This window comes from Drosophila arizonae, chromosome X, assembly GCF_054131065.1.
Source record: "Drosophila arizonae isolate 15081-1271.41 chromosome X, UAZ_ARI_1.0, whole genome shotgun sequence".
Classification (NCBI taxonomy): domain Eukaryota; kingdom Metazoa; phylum Arthropoda; class Insecta; order Diptera; family Drosophilidae; genus Drosophila; species Drosophila arizonae.
Window position 1 is genome coordinate 9,569,653 of NC_142927.1, and position 14,826 is coordinate 9,584,478.

General features: G+C 42.0%; 2 protein-coding genes and 1 non-coding gene across 3 annotated transcripts; 2 read left to right on the forward strand and 1 right to left on the reverse strand.

Moving 5' to 3' along the window:
• Positions 1–2,374: 2,374 nt before the first annotated feature.
• On the forward strand, positions 2,375–7,732 carry LOC108618099 (uncharacterized). Its single transcript, XM_089476061.1, has 2 exons — positions 2,375–3,410; positions 4,606–7,732. The coding sequence occupies exons 1-2, from the start codon at positions 3,054–3,056 to the stop codon at positions 6,955–6,957; spliced, it is 2,709 nt and encodes a 902-aa protein (XP_089332187.1). The 5' UTR covers positions 2,375–3,053; the 3' UTR covers positions 6,958–7,732.
• Positions 7,418–7,508, forward strand: LOC149267867 (U2 spliceosomal RNA). Its single transcript, XR_016271454.1, has one exon. It is a non-coding gene; the product is annotated as a U2 spliceosomal RNA (small nuclear RNA).
• A 220-nt stretch (positions 7,733–7,952) lies between the features above and the next one.
• su(f) (cleavage stimulation factor subunit su(f)) lies at positions 7,953–12,313 on the reverse strand. Its single transcript, XM_018016976.2, has 9 exons — positions 11,838–12,313; positions 11,453–11,775; positions 11,113–11,388; positions 10,740–11,043; positions 10,199–10,390; positions 9,120–9,533; positions 8,943–9,050; positions 8,585–8,876; positions 7,953–8,514 (listed from the first exon to the last, which is right to left on the reverse strand). Exons 1-9 carry the CDS (start codon positions 11,871–11,873, stop codon positions 8,267–8,269), a joined length of 2,193 nt encoding a protein of 730 aa, XP_017872465.1. The 5' UTR covers positions 11,874–12,313; the 3' UTR covers positions 7,953–8,266.
• Positions 12,314–14,826: the final 2,513 nt, after the last annotated feature.

Below are 14,826 nucleotides of genomic sequence, written 5' to 3' on the forward strand. Positions count from 1 at the left end.
CAGTTGACAGCGCGAAAGTTGCAGTCAAAGCTCCCTTGGGCCGTGTTTATCTTGCGCTTACACTGAATATTCCCTTAAACTTCGCTTCAGTCGCTACACTGAGAGAAATTCAAAATATAAAAAATATCTATATATAGTAGATTCCTGACAATTTGAAATGGTAAGCGGATCAGTTTTTTTGCGATTTACACAGGAATTCAAGTTATCTGGAGTTTCGATTTATCGCGATATTCGATTTAGCGGGGTAGGAATTATCGAACCTCGATTGTATATATGTTTTCATAACAAAGAACTTAGCAATGAAATTTTTATTGATCGAATAATAAAAATATTATTTTAAAAATTTATATTTATTATCGAATTTTTGTTTACAATAAATTAAAACTTTTATTTTAAAAATATTTGTAAAACGATTTTAAAGTTTCACATATTGCGAACAAAGTCTCCAAACTGTTTTGTGAATCTTTTCTATTAATATTCATTAAATTTTTAAAATAATTTTTCTCTCTCAGTGTACGTGCTTTAATAAATGAATTTACTCTGCCCAAAATAAACTCCAAACTATATGCTATACAAAAAGACCCCAATTAGATATATTTTCAATATATTGTATTTTACTCAGTAACAAAAATATATTATTTTTAAATTGTCACGAACATTTTATTGGGCGCATCTTAACTACTATACAATCATATTCAAAGAGCATGCAGAGTTCGACTTGAATTAGCTCATTTTCTTGTCATTATTTTTCCATCGCTTATTTTCCTCTTTTTTTATTTTGCCTTTGTTTTGCTCTGTTGCAGCTTTTCCGTACTGCTTGGCCCCCAAAGCATTTTATTGTCATTGCACGCGCGCACAGTTTCCATTTTCATGCAATTTGTCTCGAGGTCTGGTTTTTGGAGCTCACTGGAACCGGTCTCCAGTGGCAAAATAATAATAATTATAATTATAGTGACACGACGAAGCCAATGCGAAATCATATAGCCCTTATTTGGGTCCCAGATGTATGGATATCTGGTTTTATTATTTGCAAATAAATTCTGAATTTCCGCACGGGGAAACTCGTATCACTTATAAAGCGCACAACCTTCTCATGGCTCGCTGACTAGTTGCGATCGTGACGTCAAATTGCTATAACTGGGAGTGTAGCTGGTCGACCATAAACAGTTAGGGAGAGAGAAAGAGTGAGAGCGCTCAAGAATGTTACGTGTTTCGTTAAGTTTACACAAACACATATGCACGTCTTGCAGTTGGGTCTGGCAGGCCCGGCGTGCATCGAACAAAAGCGGAGAGTGAGACCATGGGAAGCAGATGAGAGCGCTCAAGAATCCAAAGTGTTTCGTTAAGTCTACCGGTTAATATCTATTACTCTCACACACAACCATATATCGAATGCATGTGTGCGTATGCGTGCGCGTGCCCATTATTATTTGAAGTATCCTCATTGTCAAAGACCAGGGCATGACACTGTCCTTTTGCACGATGATTAAGCATTTTTAAATGGTTTCGATTATGTTATTTTTTCTTATTTTTGATTTTTTTTTTATGCAAACAGGTTACTGGTTCTTTCTTAACGTTAATTAACATTATTCTGTTAAAGATTGGTTTATAAATATGTATATAACAACGCAATATACATACATATGTATGTGTGTGTGTTGCTCAGTCAGTGCTTGCCAGCCCTGGCTCACACACCCCCATTCTCTCATTGCGATGACATTTCAGAATGAAACACACAAGAAGCTCAGCCAAGAGCTAACAAACAATTGGCCAGCAACAATGAGTTTAGTTAATATACATACATACAATGTGTATGTATTTAAATGTAAATAACTGCTCCGGTTCCCAAGGTGCACACATACACATAGACACCCACACATTTACACGCATGTGAGCAATGCGCGCAGCCGCACAGTGGCTTCAATTGTTTGGACTCTGCCTCTCACTCAGCTGTTGCGTTGTCATGTTTACGTTTTTCTCAAATACCCTGTGGAGGTATTTGAGGCATGTGTGTGGCCGGGTATGCTGCACTAACAAATGTCTGCCTCAGCTATAATATATGATGCTTAAATATTTTTGTATGCCTTAAAACTATAGCTGGAAGCCTTTAGCTACTTGAAATAATATATATATACATATATCGGTAATATGATGTTTAGAGAAGCTAATATTAGGAGACGTATGTATATCGAATTTTCAATCTAGTTTAAGATACGTATATACATACATACATACATACGTATGTTATCAGTAGTTATTGTTTTTTATGCCTATTTTAATAGTTTTTTTTTTATTTTAATTAATTAATTTAAAAAACATACTACAATTAAAAAAATATTAAAATCTCACACAATTTTTGTTTTTTTTTTTTTTTAATGTTAAAGAACAAAATTATAACTTGTTCCCATGTGAAAACACTTTTGTATCAAACTGTATATTTATAGGGTATTTGGCAGTCGGGCAGCCATATGCATGCTTGCCCGCTTACATTTACCTGTTGCCCGCGCGCACTTACACACACACACACACACGTGCACACAAGCGGCACTTGCAAAGAGAAAACGCAAAGCAAAGCAGGCAACAAGCAAAGCGAACCAAAACCAAAAGCCAAGTTTGTTATTTTGTTTTAGATATGTGTATGCGAGTGTGTGTGTGTGTGTGTGTGTGTATACATATATACGTGTGCATACATATTTTGTTGCCCCAGCAACAAAGAATGGCATGCACGACGCTGTCTACGTGGGTATGTGTATATCTATGTGTGTGTGTGTGTGTGTGTGTGTATGTGCGAGATGGCCCGCAACGGGTTTGTTGGCCCGAGTCTTAGCTCTTTAGCTCTTTGGCTCTTTGGCTGTTGTCATTTTTCACATAGTCAGAGGCGAAGAAGCTGCGCAGTCGCAAACGCTAAGCAACAAGTGCGCCGAATCGCAAGCTGGCTTAAAAAGTGACAGTAAATTTAGTTGGCCAACAGCGATAACAACAACAACAACAACAACAACAATAAGAACTACATTGATAACAGCCATAACAATAGGAATTGGGGCCAGCAACCGATGACTCCATCAGTTGCTGTTGCAGCTGAGGAGCCGCGTCAGCGATGCGGCACTGTCTACACCTGGAACTGCGCCGGTGAGCTATACGGCATCGAGTGTGAACTGTGCGAGGAGCGTCCACTCTGTGCCCTGGACGAGTTCGCCGAGCACATGGAAATATGGCACTCCGATTGGCAGCAGGCGCCCGTCGACGAGCTCATGCTGGAGGTCTTGGCCGAGCAGTCAAGCGGCGGCGAGGAGGTCAACGAACTCAAACAGCAACTGGTCCAAGAGCTGAACGCACTGGACACCGCACAGCAGACGCAGCAGCAGCAACAGCAGCAACAGCTGATCGATCACAGCAAATTCGATGCGAATGTGAGTAGAGAGATTGCGAGTGATATTTGTTTACATATGTATGTAATGTATATGTAAAAGTGTGTGTGTATATATACGTATGCCATGAATCAGTTAACAAGCAAATTGAACCAACATAAAAAGTTCACAAAAAATCAAACTATAAGCAAGCCCCATATACTCCATATATACATAATATATAGAGTATTTATATATCTTAAATTGATATTATGAACATCTCGTAATTTTTACCAAAAAAAAAATTAATAAAAAGATATCTACAAAAAAAAAAAATAAATAAATAAAATTAAAAAAATAAAATACAAATTACAAATTATTAAAAAAAAGAATATTTCCATTAATATTAAAAAATTGTGGCTTAGTCATAGTCATGTATTTATTTATCATGACTCCTTCAAAGTATTCTAAAAAACTTAGCTTTTTTTACTTAGCATAATATCGTACTGTCATGGCAAAGACCTCATCTAAATACACACACATACATATAAAGGCATTCAGTACATATATACAAGATATACCTAAGCCTAAAAATGCCAACATATACATAAAAAGATTTAAAGCTAGAAAAATTAAAAATTAAATCTAGAATTTCACTTTCTACACACTGAAAAACATACAGATTAGAGAACCTATTTCAAGTTTACAGAACTTATTGAATAAACCCAAACAAAATTCCAAGAAATTTATATACTAAAAAAAAAAACCTAATTTAAGCAATCTATCTCCCAGAACATAAAAAACTGTAAATAGAACCGCAAGGAATTATCGAGAATTTGTATCAGTCTTCAATGAAATCTATTAACATTAATCCAAACCTGTTGACCATAAAATAGACAAGCTGAAAAACACGATGAAAGTCAAGCTGAAACCCAGCTGAAAGCCAAGCGAAAAGTCAAGCTGAAAGCTTAATTCAAGCTGATGAAAGTCAAGCTGAAATTCAAGCTAAATTCTATGAATTTTGCAGTGGAAGCCGCTAAAAAAATATTTTAAGGCAATAAAGTGATTCGAAACTTATTTGAATTGGTTTAGCTTTCAGTTTGGCCAGCTTATGAGAAGAATTTTGTATTAATTCCCACTAAAGTACCCATCCTAATCCCATTCCGCAGTTCACACGCGAATAAATGTAGAGCAAGCTCTTTCTCCCTCTCTCTCTCTCTCTCCGTTTTTCACTGTCTTCCTCTTATCTTATCGACAGCCCGCCCTGCCCATAGGGGAGCCACCGAAGCTGACGAGTCAGCACGTGAAGAAACTGATCGAGCTTTATCAATCGCATCCCCGCCTCTGGGATCAGTCGCATCCCGAGTTTCGGGATGTGGATCGTGGCCGGGAGTCGTGGCATCAGATAACCGATGCATGGAGCGCGCATTGCGGCCGTAGCTTCAGCGTAACGGACGTACGCATACGGATCTCGACGCTGTGCCAGCGATTCCTCAAGCAGCGCGAGCGTCTGGCCGCCGAGGGCGAGCTGGAGGATTGCGCCAAGTTCGTGCACTACGATCAGCTGCGCTTCCTGTGCGAGCAGCAGTCGCTGCTCAATCGCCAGGAGCACATTGCGCATGAGAACCGCAAGCTGCTGGAGATCTACGAGCACTATCCCATTCTCTGGCACAATGCCCACAAGCGGCTGCGCTGCACGGAGACGGTGCGAAAGCGACACGAGGCACACCGTGGACTGCAGCTGGCACTGCGAATGTGCGGAGTGAAGCTGTCCGGGATAGCCATGCAGCGACGTCTGCTGTCGCTGCGTAAGCGCTACCGGCTGGAGAAGATCAGGTATCTGCACAGCATCGTGGAAGGCAAGCAGGGGGAGTTCGTATCCAGCTTTGAGCACTATGCGGAAATGGAGTTCCTGCACAAGCACATCGATCCGTATGTGTGTGCGGCCTGTGGCAAAATCTTTGAGAATCTGGTGAGCCACCAGGCCCATGTCCAGGGCAACTGTGAGGAGCAGCCGCTGAAGGAGACACCACCGGCAATGGAACAGGAGTGCCAGCAGCAGCTGGAGAAGGACAAAGAGCCAGAGCAATTGGAATTAGTGGAGCAAGTGCAGCCAGTGGATCAGCCGCTGGAGGAGCTGAGCATGCCTAGCCTGGCTGCTGCGGTGCTCCAGCCCGACTATCCTCGCGAGGAGCTGACAGAGACCTCCTCCGAAGAGAGCCCCAACTCGACGTCGCTGCAGCTGCGTATGCGGCTCAGCGTGGAGCTGACGCACAAGCTCATCGAACTCTATCGCCAGCATCCCAATCTCTGGGATCCCAATCATCTGGACTATCATACAAGGAAGCTGCGCCGCCAGGCTTGGCACAGCATTGCGGCTCAATTGAATGCAGTTAGCGGAGGATCTGCAGCTGGAGCTGTAGCCGGAGCTGCATCTGGAAGACGCTTCAGTTGGCAAATGCTGCATCGCAAGCTCACGGACTATATCAAGTACTATAGGCGGGAGCGCCAGCGCGAGGCTCTGGCTGTGGAGGGCGAGGGCGCGGGCACACGCTGGGGCTTCTACGAGGCGTTCAGCTTCCTGGACGATGTGGTGCCCATCAATCGTGCGCTCCAGAAATCGCTGCAACAGCGCGACAGCAACCTGAAGATCATTCAGGTCTACCAGAGCTACGAGCAGCTGTGGTGCACCACCCACCCGGACTATACGAAGCGCAAGCAACGACTGCGGCATCTGGAATCGCTGTGCACGCGTCTCCAGGAGGAATGCAATCTGCAGATCACCGTGGAACGTCTGAAGAGTCGCCTCATCGAGTTCCGCTGCCAGTACAGGCAGTGCAAGGAGGCGCGGCAGGAGGCACTGAAGCGCGGCGAATCGTGGCTGCCCAGCTACGAGTACTACGCTCCGCTCCAGTTCCTGGAGCTGCACGTCTCGCCCTTCGGCTGCGACCAGTGTTCGGCGAGCTTTAAACGGCGCAGCGATTACCTGCGACATCAGCACAATGTCCATGCGGAGCAGCTGCAGCCGCAGCAGCTGCGTCAGCGACGTCGCACCAAGTGCTCCGGCGGCTCAGCTGTCGCCAATCCGCTGGAGCACATCTGCCACATCTGCGCCATGAAGTTCTCGCTGCGCAGCAGCCTCCAGGCTCACCTGCGACGGCATCTGGGCCAGCGCACGCACTGCTGCAGCGAGTGCCCCAAGAAGTTCTTCAACTCGACCTCGCTGCGCGTGCATCAGCGCAGCCACACCAAGGAGCTGCCCTACGTGTGCGAGCACTGTGCCCGGGGATTCGTGAACGCCAGCAAATTGAATCAGCATGTCAAGCGGCACACGGAGAAGCGGGACTATCCCTGCAATCGCTGCGACAAGGCCTTCTATACGGCCCACGAGCGGGATCGGCATCTGCGCGCCCATCTGAACATCCGGGACAAGGTCTGTCCCTACTGTGGGCGTGCCTTTGTCGTGGGCAGCGCCTACTACGCCCACCTCAATCTGCATCGCGGCGAGAAGCGCTACAGCTGCACCAGCTGCGGGCAGAGATTCGCCCAGTACGCTGGACTCTACAAGCATCGGAAGCGCTGTAAACCTGGCGAAGAGGAGGCAAAATGAATCATTCATTCATGCAGATGATGAGAAGTGAATCATTGAATACTCATTCACGCCCATTTGGAGTCACACTCATTTATTCGTTTAGTATGTACACACCGCAAGCACTCTTAATATGAGATGATAAGTGAATCAATGAATACTCATTCATTCATTCAAATTCATACTCACTCAAACGATCAGCATGTGCGCTAGCCAAACGTTGAGAGTGAATCATCGAATGTGAATTATTTATTCAGATACGCATTCATATTCAATCAGCTAAGATGATTAACGATGAATCATTAATGCATTAATGCATTCACTTGCTTGATGGTAAAATGATTCACTCATTCACATTTACTCATACTCATTCACTCAGTCTGGGCATATCCAGAAGTCAATAATTTACTAGCTCACATTTATACTCATACTCATTCCATTCATATTTTATAGTTGTAGCTAGCAAATTGTTAATCTACCTATCGCTTCTCGGCCTTATGGCTAAGATCAAAGTGTAGTATCTGTTAATCTACCTGTTTGTTTTTAGTTGTAGTACCTGTAAATTACTCATTCAGTTATTTGTGCCCATTTGATTCGTAATCTCATCTGTTCCTTTTGCTGAAACACTCACTCACAGATTCACTTGACTTGCTCATGAATATACCCATTCCATGCTAATCTTATTTCGTTATAGTTATAGTTTTTGTTGCTTAAGCTATTGTGTTTTATTTGTAGTACCTATTCCAAATACTCATTTGATTCATTAGAAAACTTAAAATATATCCCTCATAATACACGTTTCATTTCTCTTAATTTGGAAAAGTCTTCAAAGTTCATCTTTTTTGTCTCTTTCACGCGTGCAACGCTTACGAATGCAACACAAAGCAGAGAAGAAAAGTAATATATGAAGACGAGCTTCTGTTTGTGTATATACACGGAGCCTGTATTCTCAACCTTAAACGTTTCACTGGCAGCTATATAAACCGACAACGTATTAAAAGAGAAGGCATCATAAATCTGGCTCATATTTCAGTATGTTTTACTAACTGCCTGAACTTGGAAATGAATATGACTTACATATAAATATACATTTACTATATAGTATATACATACATATTCAAATTCAATTAACTCAAATGCTAACAAATGCTTTAAGATGCTCTAAGACAATCGTTTATATTATATGTATATCAAGATGTTTCAAGTCCATATCTACATATATAGGCAAATCGCAATCGAAGATATTTCCTTGATATTATTATTTTTAAAGTGAATGGAATATATAAAAAAAAAATCCATTAAAATAAAGAACGCAATTGCTTCAACTGATTCAATTGGACTTGGCGAAGCGCTTCAGTTGACGCAATCGATAAATATCGTTCGTCGGTGGCACCGATGTCTGCAGCTCATCGTCGCTATCGTCGCCGCCGGGCAGCAGGCGGCGTCGACGGGGCTGCATCGTGGTCGCACTGTGCTGCACACCCGTATACGTGCTGGTGTCCACGATCCAGTGCACCGATTTGGCCAAATCGAAGATCTTGGGCGTTAAATCGTTATCGCCATTCGGTTGTGGAGCCGCTGTAAAAATAGATAAGACATGATCAGCTACTTGGGTCTGTGGCAGTCATTTCAATGTCTGGACACCTACATTCTGGCAAATTGAGGCGCATAAAGATATCGAAGAGCAGCTCCACACTGACAAATGGACCCCGAAAACTATTTGGGGGTGGCAGGGTGGCGCAGAGCGCAGCCAGCGCTGGTGGCTGTGGAAAGACGCCGCCCGCCAGCGGATGGGCGCCGGGATGGGCGCACGACCGCGGCTTGTATGGTATCATCTGGGAAAAATCTGGGCGTGGCAGGGGCTGCGCTGTCTCGCCATCCCCGTCCCCGTCGCTATTCCCAGCCGCAGAGCCCACCTTATTCAAAATGATGCCGACGTTCTATAAAGTTGAGCAGAGGAAGGCTATAGAATCCGTTTGTCAATGGAAACAATAAATCAGCTTTACCTCAGCATAGCCAATGGACTTGAGCTCGGTGCTGGTGCAAGGATATAGATCAAGGAACTTGTAGCGATCCACCAGCTGGGCCGTTTCTTTGCCTTCGTACTCTTTCAGCTGAGAGGGAATTACAGAGAAATATGTTATAATAACTATATATATTTGAATATTCATAGTCGCACTCACATTTTCAAAGACCGCACTGCGTCTTCGCTCCACTTTGACAATGCTGGACAGATCGCCGATGTTCGACTCGAATTCGAGAAAACGATTCCAGACTTCCACACTCTTGTGGGGCGACAGACCGCCGGAGCTCAGGACACGCTCGAATAGCACACGCGTGTTGTTGTCCTCGTTCAAGTGGGAGAGGTAGTCGATGTAGCACATCACGTACTCGGGACTGCCGCCGAATCGTTTCAGGCCCAGCTCGAAGATGCGAAATGCAATCTCCTTATCCTTGGAACAGTAGTACTCCATTAAAGCGGCCGCCACAAATATGTGATAGCGCGACCGAACGTCCTCGCGGGCTTTCTTAAAAATGCTACGCGCCGATTTGATGCCCTCAGCGCGACGAGCGAACTTCATATACTGCACATAAACCTGGATGTACGGAATGTGATATATATATTAGTTATATAAATTGGCATATATATTAGTAATATTAGATAAATTAATGAGCTGAAATATCATCAATAAATGGGATAGATACATAAGAGGGAATAAAGTACGTAAATATATTAAAAGACGAAGCTAGCCTGAAAAAAATTAATAATCTTTGCATTATATAAAATATGCTACAAAATACACACAAAGCAGAAGCATTGTAAAAGCCCCAAAAGTTAACCATATGTAAGCCAGGTCTATGACTATAGAATGATTTAAGAGATACATATAGCTCTATCAAATCATTCTATAGTCCCTTAAGGTCTAACCAAATTATGGAACATAAGCGATACTTAATTCTAGAATTCTAATGATAGAGAGAAGCTTAGCCATGGCTATAGCTAAAATTATACTAATTATACAATATTGGTAATGTAAAATTATTAATTTTTACTCTACCCATACCTTGTCTACAAATAATATACAATTACAATATGGGCAAATGCTCTATAGATATATCAATATGAAGATGATTAATGTGAAACAGCGATAACCTATTCGCATTATTAGCTCTATTGCTGCTATATACATAATTAATATAATTTGCATTACAAATGCTCAAGCAGCGATATCAGCAATCAAATCGCTTCCTATTGCCTTACCAACGTGGGATCGATGTCCGGCAGGGTGAGCAGCTTGTTGTACATGGTGTGCACCTTCTCGTACTTGAGTCGACCCTCCTCGAAGTCCGCGTAGGCGAAATAGAGCAGAGCATTGCGATTGAGCACACCATTGATGGAGCGTTCCAGTATGTTGGCGCATTCGTCTGCAAAGATCTTAGCTGCTTGCACATCCTGCATGGAAGGAATATGTTAGAAATGCATATATGTCAATTGATTGATATAGTTTATATATAGAGTTATAGTTGTATTAAGATTATTTTATACGTTTTGGTCGGGTCATGTTGAGTAAAACGCGTGCGGCCAAAGCCAAGGGCAAAGCGGCAAGTACACAATGGAGTACGAAAGGAAAGAAAAAGCTATTTGTTTTTCGGTTGCCACGTGCCACTTTACCCAAGGGGCGACACTTCACATAGAGGCAACAAAGAGACAGAATTTTGATTTTTTGCTTTGTTTCTATTTGCAACATTTGCGACAAATTGCAGCATCTGTTGATTATTGTGTTCAATATACGTCTACGCACGCCTTTCTCGGTGAGGGCGCGTGCACTGGTGTCCAGGAATTGCGATGCCTGATGCCAAACAGCTGGATGATGTGTCAAAACCAGCAAACACTGCTCTGTGGCAAACATCACGCGTCGAGTGACGAGCGCCGTGTCCTCTGTGCGCAAAGGATTTGACTTCTCATAGGTAATGAAACGTTTCCACAGCTCCACCTGTTTAGTTTCTTCTTTGGTGAGTGTCGGTGGCACAGCGGGCAGATTGCGATTGAGCCCTTTTGTATGAAATTCCAACTCTTTCGCCACACGACGAGCGTTCATGTAGTCCCTAAGGAGGATAGAGATCGAGCATTAAGATTTGATAGTAATGCATTCATTAGTATAGCCATCGACGCACTTGGACCGTTCTAAGCTCATTTTCTCTGATATTATCGGATTGATGTTCTGCTCAAAAGCAATATAATCTTTCCAAAGCTGCTCAATGCCCACAATGGGCGTCACCACCGCCTTTTGATAGACACGCCGAACAGCTGTGATCTTTTGATTCTCCGCATAGTTGCCCACAGCTTCCACACCACGCAAAAAGTAAATATAATCCTGCCAAATGCTAAACGAATGCAGGTCCATGCCAATCTTTTCCAAAGCAAAATCATATGCTTGAGCCATTTTTTCTCTGCAAAGAGAGATAACGAAGATTAACTTGTGGAACTGTAAAGTTGAAATGTATTAGAGCTTACTTGTGGGTACTGAGACCCGCTTTGGTCTCTTTGACATAGGTCAGGTAGAGTTTCCACAGATCAATGTTGAGAATTTTGACCAGACAACGCTGGAAGAGCTTCTCCACTCTCTCATAGTATCGGCTGCGCATCTCCATTTCGATATAGAGCTTCCAGTAGCGCGCTGTTGTGGGAAAAACATTCACCAGGGATTCGTAGAGGCTGCGTACCTCGTGGATGGGTCGAGTCTGTGCCTCGCGAAGCATCACGGACCACGATTCGATGTCGTATGGCCGCAGCTCGACGACTTGCTGGGCGCGCACCAATCGTTCCATGCCCCATTCCTGCATAGATATTGTTGGTACATTAGTTTAAGCTACATAAATTGATTTATTTGTCCACTTACTATATCAATTTTAATTAAATCCCTTGCAGATGTCATGGTGACAATTTAGACTTTTATTTTTTTTAGATGCCGGCGTTTTAAGCTTGCTTCGATAGCTAGCTTCAATTAGCACTATACACTATACAAATTCTTACTTCAGTATAATGATATCCAATTATTTTCTGTATGTCATACTTTCCTAATGGAAATATGTCAAAATTTCTTACAATAAATATAATGCGGCTTCCTAAAATCCTAAAACTAAGGTGTTGTAGCGCGCCGAACTAGTTCAGGTTGGTGAACTTTGATTTTGCCACAGCTACAAATGCGGTTAAATTATGTATGGATATATACAGCAATTTAATTTTTTATTATAATATCCCAATCAATGCCATAATAATATAAATATGTTATACACAAAATAAATAAAAAATTCTGATGATCACCATGCAACCAAGCAAATGAGCTACAAAAAGGAACTACAAACAAATGAACTGCAGAACTAACGCAGATGCTCGAAATTGCGCAATATTTCGATAAGTGCGTCATAACACCGATTAATTCAATGCTTCGATAATTTTTATTACCTCCCTTTTTAAAAAATCAATCACCTCACTATCCAATGTTAATTGAAATGCTGTTAAATTAAATATAGCTCGCATAAGAAAACATTTCCACATATTTTGCGCAATATTCTATTGCTAATGCAAGCATGTTAGGAAAACAGCTGTTGCATTTCATATATGGCGGGAACTCAGTACGCACACGTTATAAAAATGTGATGTGCTGCCATACTGCTAGAGCAAATCTATCGATTTGCATATCAAGTTGGAAGTGTATCGATTTCCAGCGATGCATCGAAAGAAAATATCAAATAACAAAACCAAACGAAACAATCAAGCGTGGCAATCAAACGAAACGAAACGCATTTAACTGCAGACATACAATGCAAATAAGAAATTAACTAAGAATATTTCAAATAGTAAAATCTGAAAATTGCGGAACAGCCGTTAAATAAAAATGGCTGTGAACGTCAAGTGATAAATAAAAAAAATAAATTATGCACTAATTGCAAGTGACAGTTTTAACTGCCGAACGGAGAAAGAGAGAGTGTACAAAAACACATACACATACTTACACACACATACAAACAAACAAACAAATACACACGGATACAACCAGCTGTTGTGTTGAACAACGACAAAAAGAGGTTAACAATAGCGGTACATTTATTTGCTTGGTAAGCAATCAATACTGTTTATTTGCGCTTATTTGTTTTGCTATTACACACATATACACTTACTCATACATATCTATATATTGTTACGCTTTCAATTGTTTCATTAATTATGCGATTGAAATGCATTTGAATAAATTATTCAATGGCTGCAATCATTGTTCATTTATTTCAAGTCCAACACCGAGTTGAGGTGCCCGCTGCCAGTTTCCTGTTGATGGACTTATGTGTGCCTAATTGTTGTTTTTGTTTGTGCTTGTGTGTGTTTGTTTCCTGCGTAGCGCCCGCAGTTTATTGACCGTGCAAAGCAAAAAAAAAAAAAGAACATTAATACATACATACGTATGTGTATTAAGTGCGCACTGGCTGTCTTTGCCTGTGAGTGTCCATGTGTGTGTGTTTGAGTGATAAGGCATAATAAGTGTGTCACACAGACACAGCGACTAAAACACGGCTTTTGTGTCAAAGTGGGGCAAAAACCTTTGCTGATTGTGATTGTATTTGCTTATGAACAAATACATGTAATGTCAAATACGTACGTGAGTGTGTGTATGTGTGCGTGTGTGTGAAAGGAAGAACGCTCACGTATGCATGCCTAATACCAGCACACATACACACTGCCATGCACTTAGCTGTCAGTGTCATTTGACGAAACTTGCTCTCGCTCTCGCTCGCTCTCAAGCGCGTTCACTTTCTTGCCTGTCTTGTCTCCTTGTTGCTCTCTATACTGGCTGCTCGTTGCACATGATGACAGCTTTTAACCGTTGTTTTAATTGTGTGCATAGTTTTAAGGCATATAAGTGGCCATTGCCTACATTCAGGCGCAACATACGCCACCATAGACGCGAACTGTATGTATTTATGTACATATGTATATGTATGTATGTATATTTGCATGCGCATGCATGTGTACGCATGTGGTTAGCGGCTTCTCCTCTCCCCCCACTTCCCTCAGCCACCACGCTTGTCAGTGCGAGCAAATAAACATGGCAATTACTCGAAATGGTTACAGCTACGCACACACAAACACACACACACACACGCATACACACACTTAACTAGCAGCGCCTCCTGGCGGATTTGTACAAAGAGCTTGGGGTTCTTCTTGTTGCTTTTTTTAACTAACCGCCCTACCGCCGCTCCACCGTTTTCGCCCGGTCGCCTCGTTAAGGGGCAGCGCAAATTACTTGCAGTTTTTAATGGCTCGTCTGCAGCAATTACTCATATAATTTCCACAAAGTAGAACACTGCCGATTCGCGACAAGCGACAGAGGGAAGCGATGCCGGGGGCATGATTTCTTTGCTGATTGATTAACAAATCGCCAAACCGAAACTGGCAAACGACAGTTCAACAATAGAACGTGCCACACTGCCACATTGCCACGTTCAGCGGCTACATTGTTCACTTTATTTTCCACAAACATACATATGTATGTATATATTTGAATGTCTGGAGCCTTTAGCATTGCATGCTTTCATATCATCATCGAAATCCTAAATTAATCATTCAATCGCATTAGTTGCCCTACAATTCTATATAACTTATACGTATGAATGTATATATGAAGTACACTGGCACGATGGGTCTTACTCAAGTGCTCACAGCCGTAATCAATCATTAAATGTTGACTTATACATGTTAAGTCTAACATGTTAACTTTAGTGCTAGCTTGTGGACTAACAAAATGTTAAGAGTTGCACTAAATACAACTATTAAGATTTGTTTTCTATTTATTTAAGTAGAGCATTCTAACTGATCTTACTGTTAACAAT